Below are 19,690 nucleotides of genomic sequence, written 5' to 3'. Positions count from 1 at the left end.
AATTTTGATGAGGCTCTCTTGTTCAGATATCGGTAAGGGGACTAGAGGCAGGGCATGAAAGGGATAATGAATCCAGTTGTTTGTGTCATCTCGGGAAAGTATCTGCGTAATTGCTCACTCAGGTACTTCGCTATTTGACAGTGTCCATAAGCTTGAGTCATACAATGATGGAAAGTACTGTGTGTTGTCCTTGTTAATGCAGACAGAGAAGAGCTCCAACTTCTTAATCATAGCCTCAATTTTGTTCCACACATTGACTATAGTCCTAGATTCAGATCATTCAGGCGAGAAAAACATCACCCAGATAGGCCAGTCGTGTGAGAAACTCATCATCATGCAAGCGGTCAGACAAGTGAAAATTATGGTTAGTAAAGAACACTTTAAGCTCGTCTCTCAATTCCAAAAAATGTGTCAATACTTTGCCTCTTGATAACCAGCGCACAGTATGTTGTAAAAGCATTACATGGTCGCTGCCCATATCATTGCATAGTGCAGAAAATACACGAGAGTTCAGGGGCCTTGCTTTAACAAAGTTAGCCATTTTCACAGTAGTGTCCAAAATGTCTTTCAAGCTTTCAGGCATTCCCTTGGCAGCAAGAGCCTCTCGTGGATGCTGCAGTATACAGTGGTTGCTCCACTAAAAGATTTGTTATTATGCTGCGGGACATAGAGGTAATTTGTGGTTTAGTACGGTACCCTGCGTCACCACTTCATTGCTCCAGACCAGCGCAAGGGGGAGTTAGAGCACTGATTATGCTTTTGTGTTCTACTGTATCTCTAACTGACAATGAATGGGCAACATAAACCTAAATAGACATTCATAATTGTGCACGACTTCAGTATTACTTACTAAAACTGTTGTTACACTAAGGTTTTTATTATTTTATTTTATTAGGATTATTTTGCTCTTACTGTATGTAGTACTGTAGCCCACTCCAGACCGGTCACGTGGCTACATACGGATCGTTAGTGGAATTCCCGCAAGAAAGTAGTGGTTAATGTGATTGGATGTTTATTATTTGACTAGGCTACCTGTATTTGACATTGCGTTGTTATTTCGCTGAACACTAGATGGTTTAATTTTATTTTTGGCAGTGAAATGAGGCTACTCAGGCAAGAAAAAAACCTCAACCAAATGTTTAGCCCTGTTGTAAAATATAAATGGACTATTTGAAAATGTGAAGGAAAAAAAAAGTACAATTTTTATTAAAAAAAAAGAAGAAACGTTTTTCACATTTTTATTTGGCTTACCCCGACGCCATTGCGTGAACCCCAGTTTGGGAATTCCTGCTCTAAGGAAACCAAACTGCAGGACTGAAACAATGTATTTTAATAATATATATTTTCAGGAAACTTCTCCGCTACATGCATGTTTTAATTTTTGAAAGACGTACAAGCAGTTAGCTAACATTTACCAACAAAAGGTTGGAAAGTCATGAGAGGGAATGTTATTGAGGGGGAGGTACTGTATTGTTCCTATATCACATTTGAAAATGAGTTCATAGATAATGGTGGCTTTGTATTCCTTTGTTTACTTATTTGGTAGTTATAGGTTCATTGCTCATGCTCATAACACTGTATTTAGTAGAGTTAAATATTATTCCTACCAAGGTTCTTCTCATATATCCTACAAATTTATGCTAGGCTACCTCTCACAAATAAATTAGCTCTCATTGTCTAATAGTCCCAAGTGGGAGACTGTAATGCATTACACAGAACAAAAGCAAAATCAGTGAAAAGGAAAATGGATTCCACAGCAAATAAGCCTAGTTGACAAATAAGTGCTACTCCCATTACAGTTTACTGATAAAGTGATAGCAAACATCAAAGCCTTGCAGTAATGAAAATCTGAGATAGGCTTACTTTCAATAATAGCCTACCTCTATTTTGAAGTGCAGCACTTACTGTACATCTCCCCTTTAAATCCCCTCTCTCTCTATGCAATCTCCACTTGTCAATCAACAATAATTCATGCATGAGAGCCCATGTGATCTATTCAAGTGGAAGAATATCATGTGTCTAACCAAATGCTCACATCAATACTCTACAATTCAACTTAATCAAGAGGCTCATATGAATTATATAAATTCCAGCAAATTCTCAATGGCTAATGACACATTCAGATCATTAACTTGAACTTAAACATCACAGGTGTCTTGCAATATCAATAATCAGACTGTTGAAAGCAAAAAAACTAAATATATATATATATATCTCCATGATAACACTATTAGTTCCATCCTTTCTTAACAGTATCTTCGATCTCTTCTATGAGGTGAGAATAGAGCTCAAACTGACAAAGAGCAGGATGAAGACAGCTGGTCCTGAGGAATTATAATGAAAGAGGCTGAGGTTAACCTGCCCGAACCATGTGGATCCTATGTGTGAGATAGCATTAATTCAAACGGATGAGCTTAGCGACAGGTCCGTGGTAAATTGCCCATGTTTAGGGCACTGGGCTCTGCTGACTATGTTGGCCAGAGAGATGATCCCATAAGAGTGCTGTCAAAGTGGGAAGAGGGATGTAGTAATGAGAGAGGGGAATCGGGGAGAGAGAGGGAGGTTAAACTAGGGAGAATTAAGCGTAATGCAGAATGGCACTCAACAGGCAGCCAAGCGGAAACCCTGCGCTGTCACCATCAACATTGCTGAGGTCCCCATAGGGAGAGAGCCATGGGTATCTCTTCATTATAGTGACATAATCAGAACAAGCACAGCATGAGGTGAGCTGCCACACGTCTCAGTGAGGATAAGTCTCCACAGGCCTCCCCAGCCAGCATCTTATCCCTCCATGTCCCTACTGCACATGTTCAGAATGGTTTCAGAGCTGATAGAGATTCTCTCCTCCACTCTATGTGTAACCCCATCATGAAATGCTATTACAATGTTGAGGACAGTTTGATGGTATTACATATCCACAGTGCCTAATCCATGGTCTGCCAGAACCCACTGCAAAATAAAAGCATTCATGTGGCCCTCAGTGGAATATCACATACACTTGAGATGCTTTTATGTGTTTGCTTATGGAGCATAGTGGTCTGATCTGACTAATACATTTAAACATCCAATAGATGGGAAAAACACTCATGGTGAGTAAGCCCTCTCTAGTATTATAGTCCATCTGGGATTTTTTCCTACAGTATTTTCCTCTTCACTGGTCTAGCTCACCATGACCAATATAAATGTGGAATCGGAGATTCTTCCGATCCTACTTTTGATCATTTTTTTATAATGAGCCTTTTTGCATTATTGGTATTGGTGAAACAAGAATGAAAATGATCACAAAACCACATTTCAATCTTGGATGTTGGAGTAGTCTTTATCTTCCAATATTTACCCCCAAATTACTTTAGGCCCAAATGGGTTTCTTCCCAATGAACTGATCTTTGTGTAATTCAGGGGATTACATCTCCTCTCACAGATAAGTCCCTAACATAAACACAGTGTTGACATACAGTAAGATGGAAATCTGCTCTAACTTCCAGGGAGATATTAGGCACTGCGCTGATCTGGATAGCTTCTTCGTAAGGTGCAAGTAAACAATAATACATTCCCGAACTATGAAAAGAGGCATGTAGAAAATTGTACTGACAAGAGGCATATATTGAACCTCCATCAGTTTATCCAGGTTGTCTGACTGTGATTTGTATGATTATCTTCGTTATCAGGGCTATGTCAAATGCCACACATAGAGATTGTTCAAAATGTAAAACGAACAAGTTTTGAATAGTAGTTTGAGCTTTTTTAGGTGACTATGTTTGACATCTTTCTACATTCCGATATGCTGCCCACTAAGTCTCTACTAGGCCAGCTTGAAAACCTCTCAATAGCAATCTTAATTATCTTGAGGGACTACGCTAGGCCTTAGCCATACTAAGGATATGCAAGATTTCAAGGAGCAGTCTGGCGCTGGTGTGCATTACAGAATCCTCAAACACAATCTGTTAAGATAAGGGCAACCTGGTAATGAATGAGTGGCTAGCTGAGATCTTTAGTTCATTCAGCTTCTGTTTCGTTGGCCAGACTTCGATTAGATATGATGATTCCCCAGGTGGGTATCAACCCCACTTCCATTTGAATGTGGGGGAGAAATGAGAAGTCGACAGTTTAGTTAAATAAAAGGCAGAGATTAAAGAGACTTTGGCAGCTGAGTGTGGATAATTGATTTATAATTTATTCGCGGTTGCATCGAGCAGTGGGCACAAGAGAGATAAGGCTGGTTTCTCTCTACAACCTCTGCATTTTCCTCACTATCCAATACTTGATGTGGACAGCCTTGCTCTCAATGGAGTTTGTTTTATACTACAGCAGCATACCATAACAGTCTAGTTCCTGCCTGGCAAAAATGATAGTGAGGACTCCATAAAAAATGATCTATTGTTGAATTCTATTAAATGTCCTCTTCCAAATCCATTCCCCCAAAGGGCAGACATGTTCTCTGTGTAAAAGGCATTGCTATGATCAAGAGACAGTGAATTACTTCAAATACTTTGCATTCATATCTGCACCAATATTAAACATTATTGTAGGCTAGTCCTTGAGAGCACAAAGCTTACAAGCCCAACAAGGTAAGGACTCCATATAAACTAAACTGGCTCATGTTCTACTCACATATCAGTCAGGATACTGTCTATGACTGCAGCATTCCACAGAATAAAGAAAGCATATTTCATCATGCATACTTGTATAACCCTTAACAGAGATTAATTGGGGAGTTTAGGGTAAATTAAATAATCAGGCCGTGAGCTGACAGCTGTTGCTTCATTGATATCCATCCAAGTGCTTCTATGTGACCTCTTTTGAACACCATTGTTTCAGTAGACAAAACCCAGCCTCTGATCTATAATCATCTGCCTATTAACGTCACATTAGTTTCCATTTTATGCAAAATATCTGGGCATAGTTTTGGTACACATTATCCACAAAGCAACAGCAACATTATAGACCCGAGCATTAGAGCTTGAGGGGCTGAGACAAAGACATTCTTTCCCTGACATACTGTACTTAATTATCTTGAACATTTATGCAGTTTAGTCCACCAACTGGGGCTGTGATAACTGCAGAGTGACCAGCTGTGAACCATTAAGACATGGCAATAACTAGCTAGCAGATTGTAATGGGCTTATGTGATGCTCCATTAGCCGTTACAGGTTAGGCACTGTTTGGAATACTGTAGGTACTGTCAACCAACCTTAACTTTGCAATACTTCCGCAATTTACAACTTTGAAGACAACCAATGTCTTCTAAACGTCCATGTCTAGTTTCAGGGGGTTCGTTTGAATTTAGAAAATGCTTTGTTAATAAACATGAAGTTGTTATTAAACATGAAGCTTCACCTGGAATGCTTTTCCAACAGTCTTGAAGGAGTTCCCAAATATAAAGAGCACTTTTTGGCTGCTTTTCCTTCACTCTGTGGTCCAACTCGACCCAAACCATCTCAATTCGGTTGAGGTTGGGTGATTGTGGAGGCCAGGTCATCTGATGCAGCACTCCATCACTCTCCTTCTTGGTCAAATAGCCCTTACACAGCCTGGAGATGTGTTGGGTCATTGTCCACTGAAAAACAAATTATTGTCCCACTCAGCGCAAACCAGATGGGATGGCGTATAGCTGCAGAATGCTGTGGTAGTTATGTTGCTAAGTTTGCTTTGAATTCTATATAAATCACTGACAGTGTCACCAGCAAAGCATCCCCACACCATCACACCTCCTCCTCCATGCTCACGGTGGGAACCACAAATGCGGAGATCATCCATTCACCTATTCTGCATCTCACAAAGACACAGGGTTTGGAAACAAAAATAAAACATTTGGACTCATCAGACCAAAGGACAGATTTCCACAGGTCTAAGGTCCATTGCTTGTGTTTCTTGGCCCAAGCAATTCTCTTCTTCTTATTGGTGTCCTTTGGCAGTGGTTTCTTTATAGTAATTCATCCATAAAGGCCTGATTCATGCAGTCTCCTCTGAACAGTTAATGTTGAGATGTGTATGTTACTTGAACTCTGTGAAGCATTTATTTGGGCTGCAATTTCTGAGTCTGGTAACTCTAATAAACTTATCATCTGCAGCAGAGGTAACTTTGGGTCTTCCTTTCCTGTGTCGGTCTTCATGAGAGCCAGTTTCATCATAGCGCTTGATGGTTTTTTACGACTGCACTTTAAAAAACGTTGAAATTTCTTAATTGTCCGTATGAACTGACATTCATGTTTCTCTTTCCTTATTTGAGCTGTTCTTGCCATAATATGGACTTGGTCTTTTACCAAATAGGGCTATCTTCTGTATACCAACCCTACCTTGTCACAACACAACTGATTGGCTCAAAAGCATTAAGAAGGAATGAAATTCCACAATTTAACTATTAACAAGGCACAACTGTTAATTGAAATGCATTCCAGGTGACTACTTCATGAAGCTGGTTGAGAGAATGTGCAAAGCTGTCATCAAGGCAATGGGTGGCTACTTTGAAGAATATAACTTATATTTAGATTTGTTTAACACTTTTTTGGTTACTACAATATTCCATATGTTTTATTCCATAGTTTTGATGTCTTCCCTGTTATTCTACAATGTAAACTTTTGACTGGTACTGTACATCTTATAAAATGTATAAATACAGTGCATTCGGAAAGTATTCAGACCCCTTCACTTTTTCTACATTTTGTTAAGTAACAGCCTTATTCTAAAATTGTTTAAATTGTTTGTTTCTTATCAATCTACACACAATACCCCATAATGACAGAGCAAAAACAGGTTTTTAGAAATTATTGTAAAAAAACAAAAAACAAACTCAAATGTCACATTAACATAAGTATTCAGACCCTTTACTCAGTACTTTGAAGCACCTTTGGCAGCAATTACAGCCTCGAGTCTTTTTGGGTATGACGCTATAAGCTTGGCACACCTGGTTTGGGGAGTTTCTCCCATTCTTCTCTGCAGATCCGTTCAAGCTCTGTCAGGTTGGTTGGGGAGGGTCGCTGCAGAACTATTTTCAGATCTCTTCAGAGCTGTTCGATCGGGATCAAGTCCGGGTTCTGGCTGGGCCACTCAAGGATATTCAGAGACTTGTCCCGAAGCAACTCTTGCATAGTCTTGGCTGTGTGCTTAGGGTCGTTGTCCTGTTGGAAGGAGAACCTTCGCCCCAGTCTGAGGTGCTAAGCGCTCTGGAGCAGTTTCCATCAAGGACCTCTCTGTACTTTGCTTCGATCATGTTTCCCTCGATCCTGACTAGTCTCCCAGTCCCCGCCGCTGAAAATCATACCCACTCCATGATGTTGTAACACAACCATGCTACACCGTAGGGATGGTATTGGCCAGGTGATGAGCGGTGCCTGGTTGCCTCACAACGTGACACTTGGCCTTCAGGCCAAAGAGTTCAACCTTGGTTTCATCAGACAAGAGAATCTGGTTCATCATGGTCTGAGAGTCCTTTAGGTAGCTTTTGGCAAACTCCAAGCGGGCTGACATGTGCTTTTTACTGAAGAGTGGCTTCCATCTGGTCACTCTACCATAAAGGCCTGATTGATGGAGTGCTGCATAGATGGTTGTTCTTCTGGAAGGTTCTCCCATCTCCACAGAGGAACTCTGGAGCTCTGTCAGAGTGACCATCGCGTTATTGGTTACCTCCCCGACCAAGCCCCTTCTCCCCCGATTGCTTAGTTTGGCCGGGCGGCCAGCTCTTGGAGGAGTCTTGGTGGTTACACACTTCTTCCATTTAAGAAGGATGGAGGCCACTGTGTTCTTGGGGACCTTCAATGCTGCAGACATGTTTTGCTACCCTTCCCCAGATCTCTGCCTCGACACAATCCTGTCTCGGACCTCTATGGACAATTCCTTCCTAGTTTTTACTCTGACATGCACTGTCAACTGTGAGATCTTATATAGACAGGTGTGTGCCTTTCCAAATTATGTCCAATCAAGTTGTAGAAACATCTCAAGGATGATCAATGGAAACAGGATGCACCTGAGCCCAATTTCGAGTTTCATTACAAAAGATCTGAATACTAATAAGCAAATAAGGCAAATATTTAGAATAAATTAGCAAACATTTCTAAAGACCCGTTTTTGCTTTGTCATTATGGGTTATTGTGTGCATATTGATAAGGACATGTTTTAATGTAATCCATTTTAAAATAAGGCTGTAAGATATAGTAACAAAATGTGGAAAAAGTGAAGTGGTCTGAATAATTTCATAATGCACTGTAATTGACACCAAAAAGTGATTAAGCCACACAGATCAGAGTTGATGGGCCAGTGTTCATCATATACAGTATAGAGTATGAGCTTGTAGCTTTACTCACCCTGTACCACACAATCTCTCGAAGTCTTCCATCAGTCTTGAAGTTGCACTTCAGGGTCACAGTCTCTCCCACAACAACAGGAGGAAGGGGCTCAATGGTTACTGTCAGATATCCTATAGGGAAGAAGAAAGATATAATGAGTATGGTTAGCAATGTCATATCATGAATACACTGAGTGTATACAACATTAAGAACACGTGCTCTTTCCATGACATAGACTGACCAGGTGAATCCGGTTTAAAAGTAAGATCCCTTATTGATGTCACTTGTTAAATCCACTTCAATTAGTGTAGATGAAGGGGAGGAGACAGCTTTATTAAAGAAGGATTTATTAGCCTTGAGAATATGGAGATATGGATTGCGTATGTGTGCCATTCAGAGCATGAATAGAAAAGACAAAAAAATGTAAGTTCCTTTGAATAGGGTATGGTAATAGGTGCCAGGCGTACCAGTTTGTGTCAAGAACTGCAACGCTGCTGTTTTTTTTACGCTCAACAGTTTCCTGTATGTATCAAGAATGGTCCACCACCCAAAGGACATCCAGCCAACTTGACGCTGCTGTGGGAAGCATTGGAGTAAACATGGGCCAGCATCCCTGTGGAACGCTTTCGACACCTTGTAGCGTCCATGCCCAGACGAATTGAGGCTGTTCTCAGGGAAAAAGGCAGGGGGGCAACTCAATATTAGGAATATGTTCATAATGGTTGGTATATTCAGTGTATAATAGCAAGTTTGCTATCAACAATTCAAAGTCAGATCAATCTTTGTTCCCTGTTGATGGAACACCAGCAGCGCATGCATATTAATATGATTGTTTCAAACATGGAAATGTGTAGTTTGACAAAAAAAATATTATTATACTTTAGAGCAGGGTTTCCTAACTCCAGTCCTCGAGTACCCCGAACAACACATATTTCTGTTGTAGCCCCAGACAAACTCACCTGATTCAACTCATTGAGGGTTGAATGATTATTTGACAAGTTCAACCAGGTGTGCTTTTCCCAGGCTACAACAAAACATTTTACTGTTGCTGGTACTGGAGGACTGGAGTTCAGAAACACTGTTTTAGCAGGGCTGTTTAATTCCGGTCCTGGAGGGCTGAAACCATAATGTTTTTTTTCCTACCTGGTAATTGCACTCACCTGGTGTCCCAGGTCTGAATTATTCCCGTATTACATTTGAAGGAGAGGATGATAAACAGAAGTGTTTTGGCCATCCAGGACTGATATTGAACAGCCCTGCTATAGAGTGTATTTCAGGGGGCGTGATCAGAAATAGCTTTGTAACGGCTTTCTTCCGTCGAAGGAGAGTCGGACCAAAATGCAGCATGGTTAGTTTGATACATCTTTAATATAGAAAAACACGAACAATACAAAAACAAGAAACGGAACGTGAAAACCTATACAGCCTATCTGGTGAAATACAAACACACTGAGACAGGAACAATCACCCACAAACACACAGTGAAACCCAGGCTACCTAAATATGGTTCCCAATCAGAGACAACGAGAATCACCTGACTCTGATTGAGAACCACCTCAGGCAGCCAATGCCTATGCTAGACACCCCTACTCAGCCACAATCCCAATGCCTACTAAAACCCCAATATGACAACACAATAAACCCATGTCACACCCTGGCCTGACCAAATAACTAAAGAAAACACAAAATACTAAGACCAAGGCGTGACAGAACCCCCCCCTAAGGTGCGGACTCCCGGACGCACATCAAAACCATAGGGAGGGTCCGGGTGGGCGTCTGTCCATGATGGCGGCTCCGGCTCGGGACGTGGACCCCACTCCATAAATGTCTCAGTTCCTCCCCCTCGCGTCCTGGGATAGTCCACCCTCGCCGCCGACCATGGCCTAGTAGTCCTCACCCAGAACCCCACTGGACTGAGGGGCAGCTCGGGACTGAGGGGAAGCTCGGGACTGAGGGGAAGCTCGGGACTGAGGGGAAGCTCGGGACTGAGGGGCAGCTCGGGACTGAGGGGCAGCTCGGGACTGAGGGGCAGCTCGGGACTGAGGGGCAGCTCGGGACTGAGGGGAAGCCCAGCACTGAGGGGAAGCCCAGCACTGAGGGGAAGCCCAGCACTGAGAGGAAGCTCAGGCAGGTAGTTGGCTCCGGCAGATCCTGGCTGGCTGGCGGATCTGGAAGAGTCTGGTTGACTGGCAGATCTGGAAGAGTCTGGTTGACTGGCAGATCTGGAAGAGTCTGGTTGACTGGCAGATCTGGAAGAGTCTGGTTGACTGGCAGATCTGGAAGAGTCTGGTTGACTGGCAGATCTGGAAGAGTCTGGTTGACTGGCAGATCTGGAAGAGTCTGGCAGATCTGGAAGAGTCTGGCTGACTGGCAGATCTGGAAGAGTCTGGCTGACTGGCAGATCTGGAAGAGTCTGGCTGACTGGCAGATCTGGAAGAGTCTGGTTGACTGGCAGATCTGGAAGAGTCTGGTTGACTGGCAGATCTGGAAGAGTCTGGTTGACTGGCAGATCTGGAAGAGTCTGGCAGATCTGGAAGTCTGGCTGACTGGCAGATCTGGAAGAGTCTGGCTGACTGGCAGATCTGGAAGAGTCTGGCTGACTGGCGGATCTAGCTGCTCTGGCTGCTCCATGCAGACTGGCAGCTCTGGCTGCTCCATGCAGACTGGCAGCTCTGGCTGCTCCATGCAGACTGGCAGCTCTGGCTGCTCCATGCAGACTGGCATCTCTGGCTGCTCTATGCAGACTGACAGCTCCATGCAGACTGGCAGCTCTGGCTGCTTTATGCAGACTGGCAGCTCTGGCTGCTCCATGCAACCTGGCTGCTCTGGCTGCTCCATGCAGACTGGCAGCTCTATGCAGACTGGCAGCTCTGGCTGCTCCATGCAAACTGACAGCTCTGGCTGCTCCATGCATGCTGACAGCTCTGGCTGCTCCATGCAGGCTGACAGCTCTGGCTGCTCCATGCAGACTGGCAGCTCAGGCTGCTCCATGCAGGCTGACAGCTCTGGCTGCTCCATGCAGGCTGACAGCTCAGCTCTGGCTGCGCTGAACAGGCAGGAGACTCCAGCAGCGCTGTAGAGGAGGAAGGCTCTGGCAGCGCTGTAGAGGCGGGAGGCTCCGGCAGCGCAGGAGAGGAGAAAGGCTCTGGCTGCGCTAAACAGGCGGGAGACTCCAGCAGCGCTGTAAAGGAGGAAGGCTCTGGCTGCGCTGAACATGCGGGACGCACTGAAGGCCTGGTGCGTGGTGCTGGCACTGGTAGTACTGGACCGAGGACACGCACAGGAAGCCTGGTGCAGGGAGCTGCCACCGGAGGACTGGTGTGTGGAGGTGGCTCTGGATAGACCGGACCGTGCAGGCGCACTGGAGCTCTTGAGCACCGAGCCTGCCCAACCTTACCTGGCTCGATGCCCACTCTAGCCCGGCCAATACGAAGAGCTGATATGTGCCGCACCGGGCTATGCACACGCACTGGAGACACCGTGCGCTCCATAGCATAACACGGTGCCTGCCCGGTCTCTCTAGCCCCCCGGTAAGCACAGGGAGTTTGCGCAGGTCTCCTACCTGGCATAGCCTTACTCCCTGTGAGCCACCCCCCAATACATTTTTGGGGCTGACTCTTGGGCTTCCATCCGCGTCGCCGTGCTGCCTCTTCATACCAGCGCCTCTCCGCTTTCGACGCCTCCAGTTCTTCTTTGGGGAGTCGATATTCACCAGGCTGTGCCCAGGGTCCTTTTCCGTCCAATATCTCCTCCCACGTCTAGAAGTCCTGTGATCGCTGCTCCTCACGATAAACAGGGGGAGTTGGCTCAGGTCTGAACCCTGACTCTGCCACACTCTCCCTGAGCCCCCCCCAATACATTTTTGGGGCTGACTTTCGGGCTTCCTTGCCAACCGTGTTCCCTCGTATCGTCGGCTCCTCTCTCCGGCTGCCTCTGCTCTCCTAAGTGCCTCCACCTGTTCCTATGGGAGGCGATCTCTTCCAGCCAGTATCTCCTCCCATGTGTAACAACCTTTGCCATCCAAAACGTCTTCCCATGTCCATTCCTCCTTTCGCTGCTTCTGCTGTCGCTGCCTGTCACCACGCTGCTTGGTCCGGGTGTGGTGGGTGATTCTGTAACGGCTTTCTTCTGTCGAAGGAGAGTCGGACCAAAATGCAGCGTGGTTAGTTCGATACATGTTTAATATAGAAAAACACGAACAATACAAAAACAAGAAACGGAACGTGAAAACCTATACAGCCTATCTGGTGAAATACAAACACACTGAGACAGGAACAATCACCCACAAACACACAGTGAAACCCAGGCTACCTAAATATGGTTCCCAATCAGAGACAACGAGAATCACCTGACTCTGATTGAGAACCGCCTCAGGCAGCCAATGCCTATGCTAGACACCCCTACTCAGCCACAATCCCAATGCCTACTAAAACCCCAATACGACAACACAATAAACCCATGTCACACCCTGGCCTGACCAAATAACTAAAGAAAACACAAAATACTAAGACCAAGGCGTGACAAGCTTATATAAATTATTGACATGTTTTGTTTTTTCATTAATATAGGGAATACATTTTCATTGGCTTCAACACTTTTAAGTGAAATAAATTAGAAAAGGGTCTAAAAGCAGTGTAAGATATACACATGTACTATTCATGTATTTTAAATAGATCTGGATTACACCACAGAAAAAAAATTCTCAATTTGTTGAGGTCCCAATAGATAAGGCCTCTCCCTGTTTTCGATTCCAACCTCAGTTGTAACTAACCTGATTCAATTGATCAACTAGTTAATTATTAGAATCAGGAGCGCTAGATTAGGATTGAAGCTAAAACCTACAGGACGATATTGCTCCAGGAAGATGGAGAGCCCTGCAATAGATACACAGTGACAACCGATTTGAACTAAATATGATCAACCTGTGCATAGCCCCACATGTTTTGTTTGTTGTTTCAGTGACCCCCACCCACCGCCACCAATTTACATTATGTTATGATAACTAGAGAAGAAACAGCTAATCTGAAACAAATAATGTCACTGAAGGACATAAACCTTGCTCAGCTATACCGTACTTTGAACATTCTTAGATATACCAGTTGTGTCAGTTAGTTTTGTCAGTATAAAATTATAATGAATCACAGACTGTTTGACATTGAATTAACTTCCTCTGTCAAGTAGCAACAGCTTCCAATACAAGTATGACAATTAGTAAAGAGTAACATATGGCTTCATTCCTTCATACCATGGCTTGTGATTACTCCTAATGATCTGAAATGCTTAAGAAATGTTGTGATTATCAGTTCAAATTAAACAAAATGTTGTCTTTAATTACTCATTTAACAACTACACATATGTGTTCATGTTGTAGTTGTTCATGAAAGTGTTTGCCAAACTCTTCAGAAAATATTGTAACTTTTTGATGAAAACATGCAAATGTTCAGGAAATGTCTCATTATCCATGACAGAAAATCGAAGACAGAAATCTTGATTTACAGCCCGGAACATGAGACTGTGTAGGCCTACACTAGTGGCTGAAGTCGATTACACTCAATGTAAAATTCCTTGCTTTGGGGTTGACATTATTATGGCTGAGTAGCGGGTGGAGGATGGTATCCTAAATCTGTGATGGAGTTTTTTTTAAATGTATATGACAAAGTATTCTGGCACAACTCGCATGGTACACATTGAAGGAATCAGGAGCACATTGAGTTAGATGTCAGCTAGCCAGACTAGATTCCAACCCTTTGCTTGATTGTAAAGTACATCTCACTATAGGGTCGGAGAGGGCTTCTGCTTAGATTAGGGCAAGGCAGAGCAGGAGCAAGTTATGGCTCGGGAAAACATACCTCAATCCAGGAATAGTCCATGGCACTGTCTTCCAAATGTTCCCATTATCCAAAAAGTCACATCAAGAAGATTTAAATACTGCTAGTTTTTTCATTCTCATGCTAGATAGCAGAAGCAACAGCCGCCATTTTGGAATGCACGTCACGTTGAACAACAAAGGATAGTCAGCCAATCAGGATCCTTGTTGTTCAACACTACGTGCTTTCCAAAATGGCTGCTGTAATATTATGCTGTAGTATTGGCCAATCATTGTTATATGAAATGTGCAAAAGCTTTTAAAGCATGATCACTGTCCATAAAAATGTGTGCCTACCCATTTCAAGATGTTAATGGTTTATGCCAGGTCAGGGCAGGTCCTTATTGGAGAACTGCTTGGTAAGGTAACATGTTGCTACAGAGGTTTGAGAGTTTCCATTGTTGCTCAGGAGACTTACATTTCCCTCACTAACTTTAAACATCAGCTATCTGAGCGGCTAACCGATCACTGCAGCTGTACATAGTCCATCTGTAAATAGCCCACCCAATCTACCTACCTCATCCCCATATTGTTTTTATTTACTTTTCTGCTCTTTTGCACACCAGTATCACTACTTACACACCATCATCTGCTCATCTATCACTCCAGTGTTAATCTGTTAAATTGTAATTACTTTGCTAATATGGCCTATTTATTTCCTACCTCCTCATTCCATTTGCACATGCTGTGTATAGACTTTCTTTTTTTTCTATTGTGTTATTGACTGTACTCTTGTTTATTCCATGTGCAACTCTGTGTTGTTGTTTCTGTCACACTGCTTTGCTTTATCTTGTTTTGTAAATAACTTCTCACCTGCACTGTTACCTACATGTTTTGCTCCTGGTCCTCTGACTGTTGCTGCTCAAAGACTACAGTAGTTAACTAGGCTACCGGGTCCTCTATCTTAAACTCATTGTGGAGAGGCTCTCTTCTTCACTCCTATCACTTAGAGTAAGTCACATGTTACTGCAGTCTGTACAGGGGTGTGGTAGATTTATTCAGTTTATGAAAATCTCAATCCTTGCCATAAAAGAAATATGGCTAGGACAGGGCCAGTCTAGTAATTAATCACAAAATGCTACACAAGTGAACTGCAGCAGCATCTGAGTTTGGCAAAAATGAGTTGACCAAAGCATGAGAAAATTCAGCACCGTGGAGAGTCTCCTGTACAGACTTCGGGGACTTGAAAAACTGCTGCTGTAGGTCTGTTCAGCTCCTCTACCATCCCTCCCACTGAGAATAGCTTTTACTCTACCTCCCTCTCTCAGTAACTGAACAATAAGTAATCATGAAGTGATACAATGGATATCAATGCAATTGGTGTGGAAGAAACACTAATCTCAGTTTTCAAAAGTCTCTAGTAGTATGTTTGTAATGGAAAGACAACTGCTAAATATACAGTACCATTCAAGGTTTTTTCTTTATTTTTGCTATTTTCTACATTGTAGAATAATTGTAAAGACATCAACACTATGAAATAACACATATGGAATCATGTAGTAGTAAAAAAGTGTTAAAAAAATCCAAATATATTTTAGATTTTAGATTCTTCAAAGTATCCCCCCTTTGCCTTGACAACAGCTTGGCACACTCTTGGTATTCACTCAACCAGCTTCATGAGGAATGCTTTTCCCACATATGCTGAGCACTTGTTGGCTGCTTTTCCTTCAGTCTGCGTTCCAAATCATCCCAAACCATCTCAATTGGGTTGAGGTCAGGTGATTGTGGAGGCCAGGTCATCTGATGCAGCACTCCATCACTCTCCTTCTTCGTCAAATAGCTCTTACACAGCCTGGAGGTGTGCTGGGTCATTGTCCTGTTGAAAAACACATGATAGTCACACTAAGTGCAAACCAAATTGGATAGCATATCGCTGCAGAATGCTGAGGTAGCCATGCTAGTTAACCTCTTCAACCTATGGGGGCGCTATGTCATTATTGGATAAAAAAACGTGCCCGTTTTACGAAAAGATGCTCGACTATTAAATTACTTTTACTATATTACTATACTAATTGGCAGCTTTGGAAAGAAAACACTCTGACGTTTTCAAAACTGCAAAGATATTATCTGTGAGTGCCACAGAACTCATGCTACAGGAGAAACCAAGATGAAACCTCAAACAGGAAATGAGCAGAATTTTTGAGGCTCTGTTTCCCATCGTCTCCTTATTTACATTTACATTTAAGTCATTTAGCAGACGCTCTTATCCAGAGCGACTTACAAATTGGTGCTTTCACCTTATGACATCCAGTGGAACAGCCACTTTACAATAGTGCATTTAGGACTTTTAAGGGGGGCGGGGGGTGAGAAGGATTACTTTATCCTATCCTAGGTATTCCTTAAAGAGGTGGGGTTTCAGGTGTCTCCGGAAGGTGGTGATTGACTCCGCTGTCCTGGCGTCGTGAGGGAGTTTGTTCCACCATTGGGGGGCCAGAGCAGCGAACAGTTTTGACTGGGCTGAGCGGGAACTGTACTTCCTCAGTGGTAGGGAGGCGAGCAGGCCAGAGGTGGATGAACGCAGTGCCCTTGTTTGGGTGTAGGGCCTGATCAGAGCCTGGAGGTACTGAGGTGCCGTTCCCCTCACAGCTCCGTAGGCAAGCACCATGGTCTTGTAGCGGATGCGAGCTTCAACTGGAAGCCAGTGGAGAGAGCGGAGGAGCGGGGTGACGTGAGAGAACTTGGGAAGGTTGAACACCAGACGGGCTGCGGCGTTCTGGATGAGTTGTAGGGGTTTAATGGCACAGGCATGGAGCCCAGCCAACAGCGAGTTGCAGTAATCCAGACGGGAGATGACAAGTGCCTGGATTAGGACCTGCGCCGCTTCCTGTGTGAGGCAGGGTCGTACTCTGCGGATGTTGTAGAGCATGAACCTACAGGAACGGGCCACCGCCTTGATGTTATTTGAGAACGACAGGGTGTTGTCCAGGATCACGCCAAGGTTCTTAGCGCTCTGGGACGAGGACACAATGGAGTTGTCAACCGTGATGGCGAGATCATGGAACGGGCAGTCCTTCCCCGGGAGGAAGAGCAGCTCCGTCTTGCCGAGGTTCAGCTTGAGGTGATGATCCGTCATCCACACTGATATGTCTGCCAGACATGCAGAGATGCGATTCGCCACCTGGTCGTCAGAAGGGGGAAAGGAGAAGATTAATTGTGTGTCGTCTGCATAGCAATGATAGGAGAGACCATGTGAGGTTATGACAGAGCCAAGTGACTTGGTGTATAGCGAGAATAGGAGAGGGCCTAGAACAGAGCCCTGGGGCACACCAGTGGTGAGAGCACGTGGTGAGGAGACGGATTCTCGCCACGCCACCTGGTAGGAGCGACCTGTCAGGTAGGACGCAATCCAAGCGTGGGCCGCGCCGGAGATGCCCAACTCGGAGAGGGTGGAGAGGAGGATCTGATGGTTCACAGTATCGAAGGCAGCCGATAGGTCTAGAAGGATGAGAGCAGAGGAGAGAGAGTTAGCTTTAGCAGTGCGGAGCGCCTCCGTGATACAGAGAAGAGCAGTCTCAGTTGAATGACTAGTCTTGAAACCTGACTGATTTGGATCAAGAAGGTCATTCTGAGAGAGATAGCGGGAGAGCTGGCCAAGGACGGCACGTTCAAGAGTTTTGGAGAGAAAAGAAAGAAGGGATACTGGTCTGTAGTTGTTGACATCGGAGGGATCGAGTGTAGGTTTTTTCAGAAGGGGTGCAACTCTCGCTCTCTTGAAGACGGGAGGGACGTAGCCAGCGGTCAGGGATGAGTTGATGAGCGAGGTGAGGTAAGGGAGAAGGTCACCGGAGATGGTCTGGAGAAGAGAGGAGGGGATAGGGTCAAGCGGGCAGGTTGTTGGGCGGCCGGCCGTCACAAGACGCGAGATGTCATCTGGAGAGAGAGGGAGAAAGAGGTCAGAGCACAGGGTAGGGCAGTGTGAGCAGAACCAGCGGTGTCGTTTGACTTAGCAAACGAGGATCGGATGTCGTCGACCTTCTTTTCAAAATGGTTGACGAAGTCATCTGCAGAGAGGGAGGAGGGGGAGGGGAGGAGGATTCAAGAGGGAGGAGAAGGTGGCAAAGAGCTTCCTAGGGTTAGAGGCAGATGCTTGGAATTTAGAGTGGTAGAAAGTGGCTTTAGCAGCAGAGACAGAGGAGGAAAATGTAGAGAGGAGGGAGTGAAAGGATGCCAGGTCCGCAGGGAGGCGAGTTTTCCTCCATTTCCGCTCGGCTGCCCGGAGCCCTGTTCTGTGAGCTCGCAATGAGTCGTCGAGCCACGGAGCGGGAGGGGAGGACCGAGCCGGCCTGGAGGATAGGGGACATAGAGAGTCAAAGGATGCAGAAAGGGAGGAGAGGAGGGTTGAGGAGGCAGAATCAGGAGATAGGTTGGAGAAGGTTTGAGCAGAGGGAAGAGATGATAGGATGGAAGAGGAGAGAGTAGCGGGGAGAGAGAGCGAAGGTTGGGACGGCGCGATACCATCCGAGTAGGGGCAGTGTGGGAAGTGTTGGATGAGAGTGAGAGGGAAAAGGATACAAGGTAGTGGTCGGAGACTTGGAGGGGAGTTGCAATGAGGTTAGTGGAGGAACAGCATCTAGTAAAGATGAGGTCGAGCGTATTGCCTGCCTTGTGAGTAGGGGGGAAGGTGAGAGGGTGAGGTCAAAAGAGGAGAGGAGTGGAAAGAAGGAGGCAGAGAGGAATGAGTCAAAGGTAGACGTGGGGAGGTTAAAGTCGCCCAGAACTGTGAGAGGTGAGCCGTCCTCAGGAAAGGAGCTTATCAAGGCATCAAGCTCATTGATGAACTCTCCGAGGGAACCTGGAGGGCGATAAATGATAAGGATGTTAAGCTTGAAAGGGCTGGTAACTGTGACAGCATGGAATTCAAAGGAGGCGATAGACAGATGGGTAAGGGGAGAAAGAGAGAATGACCACTTGGGAGAGATGAGGATCCCGGTGCCACCACCCCGCTGACCAGAAGCTCTCGGGGTGTGCGAGAGCACGTGGGCGGACGAAGAGAGAGCAGTAGGAGTAGCGGTGTTGTCTGTGGTGATCCATGTTTCCGTCAGAGCCAAGAAGTCGAGGACTGGAGGGAGGCATAGGCTGAGATGAACTCTGCCTTGTTGGCCGCAGATCGGCAGTTCCAGAGGCTACCGGAGACCTGGAACTCCACGTGGGTCGTGCGCGCTGGGACCACCAGATTAGGGTGGCCGCGGCCATGCGGTGTGGAGCGTTTGTATGGTCTGTGCAGAGAGGAGAGAACAGGGATAGACAGACACATAGTTGACAGGCTAGAGAAGAGGCTACGCTAATGCAGAGGAGATTGGAATGACAAGTGGACTACACGTCTCGAATGTTCAGAAAGTTAAGCTTACGTAGCAAGAATCTAATTGACTAAAATGATTAAAATGATACAGTACTGCTGGGGTAGGCTAGCTGCGTTGTTGACACTACCCTAATCAAGTCGTACCGTTGGTACTTATATGGCTGTGAATGTGCCATGAATGAACTTGAGCTCTCTGCCGTTCGTCCAAGATGTCTGCAGCATTGTGACGTATTTGTAGGCATA

General features: G+C 44.9%; 1 protein-coding gene across 3 annotated transcripts in view; it reads right to left on the bottom strand.

The window, feature by feature from the left end:
• LOC115143266 (immunoglobulin superfamily member 21-like) overlaps positions 1–19,690 on the bottom strand; it is a 286,018-nt gene that overhangs the window by 147,485 nt on the left and 118,843 nt on the right. For 2 of the 3 annotated variants that reach the window (XM_029683481.2, XM_029683482.2), the window contains exon 2: positions 8,301–8,413. In XM_029683481.2, the coding sequence (XP_029539341.2) occupies positions 8,301–8,413 (113 nt within the window). Of the gene's footprint in view, positions 1–8,300; positions 8,414–19,690 lie in introns of those variants that run through there. The other variant, XM_029683483.2, reaches the window with a different exon arrangement.

This window comes from Oncorhynchus nerka, linkage group LG15, assembly GCF_034236695.1.
Source record: "Oncorhynchus nerka isolate Pitt River linkage group LG15, Oner_Uvic_2.0, whole genome shotgun sequence".
NCBI lineage: Eukaryota > Metazoa > Chordata > Actinopteri > Salmoniformes > Salmonidae > Oncorhynchus > Oncorhynchus nerka.
Note: the sequence above shows the minus strand (reverse complement) of the source record. Positions and strands in the feature narration are given on the sequence as shown.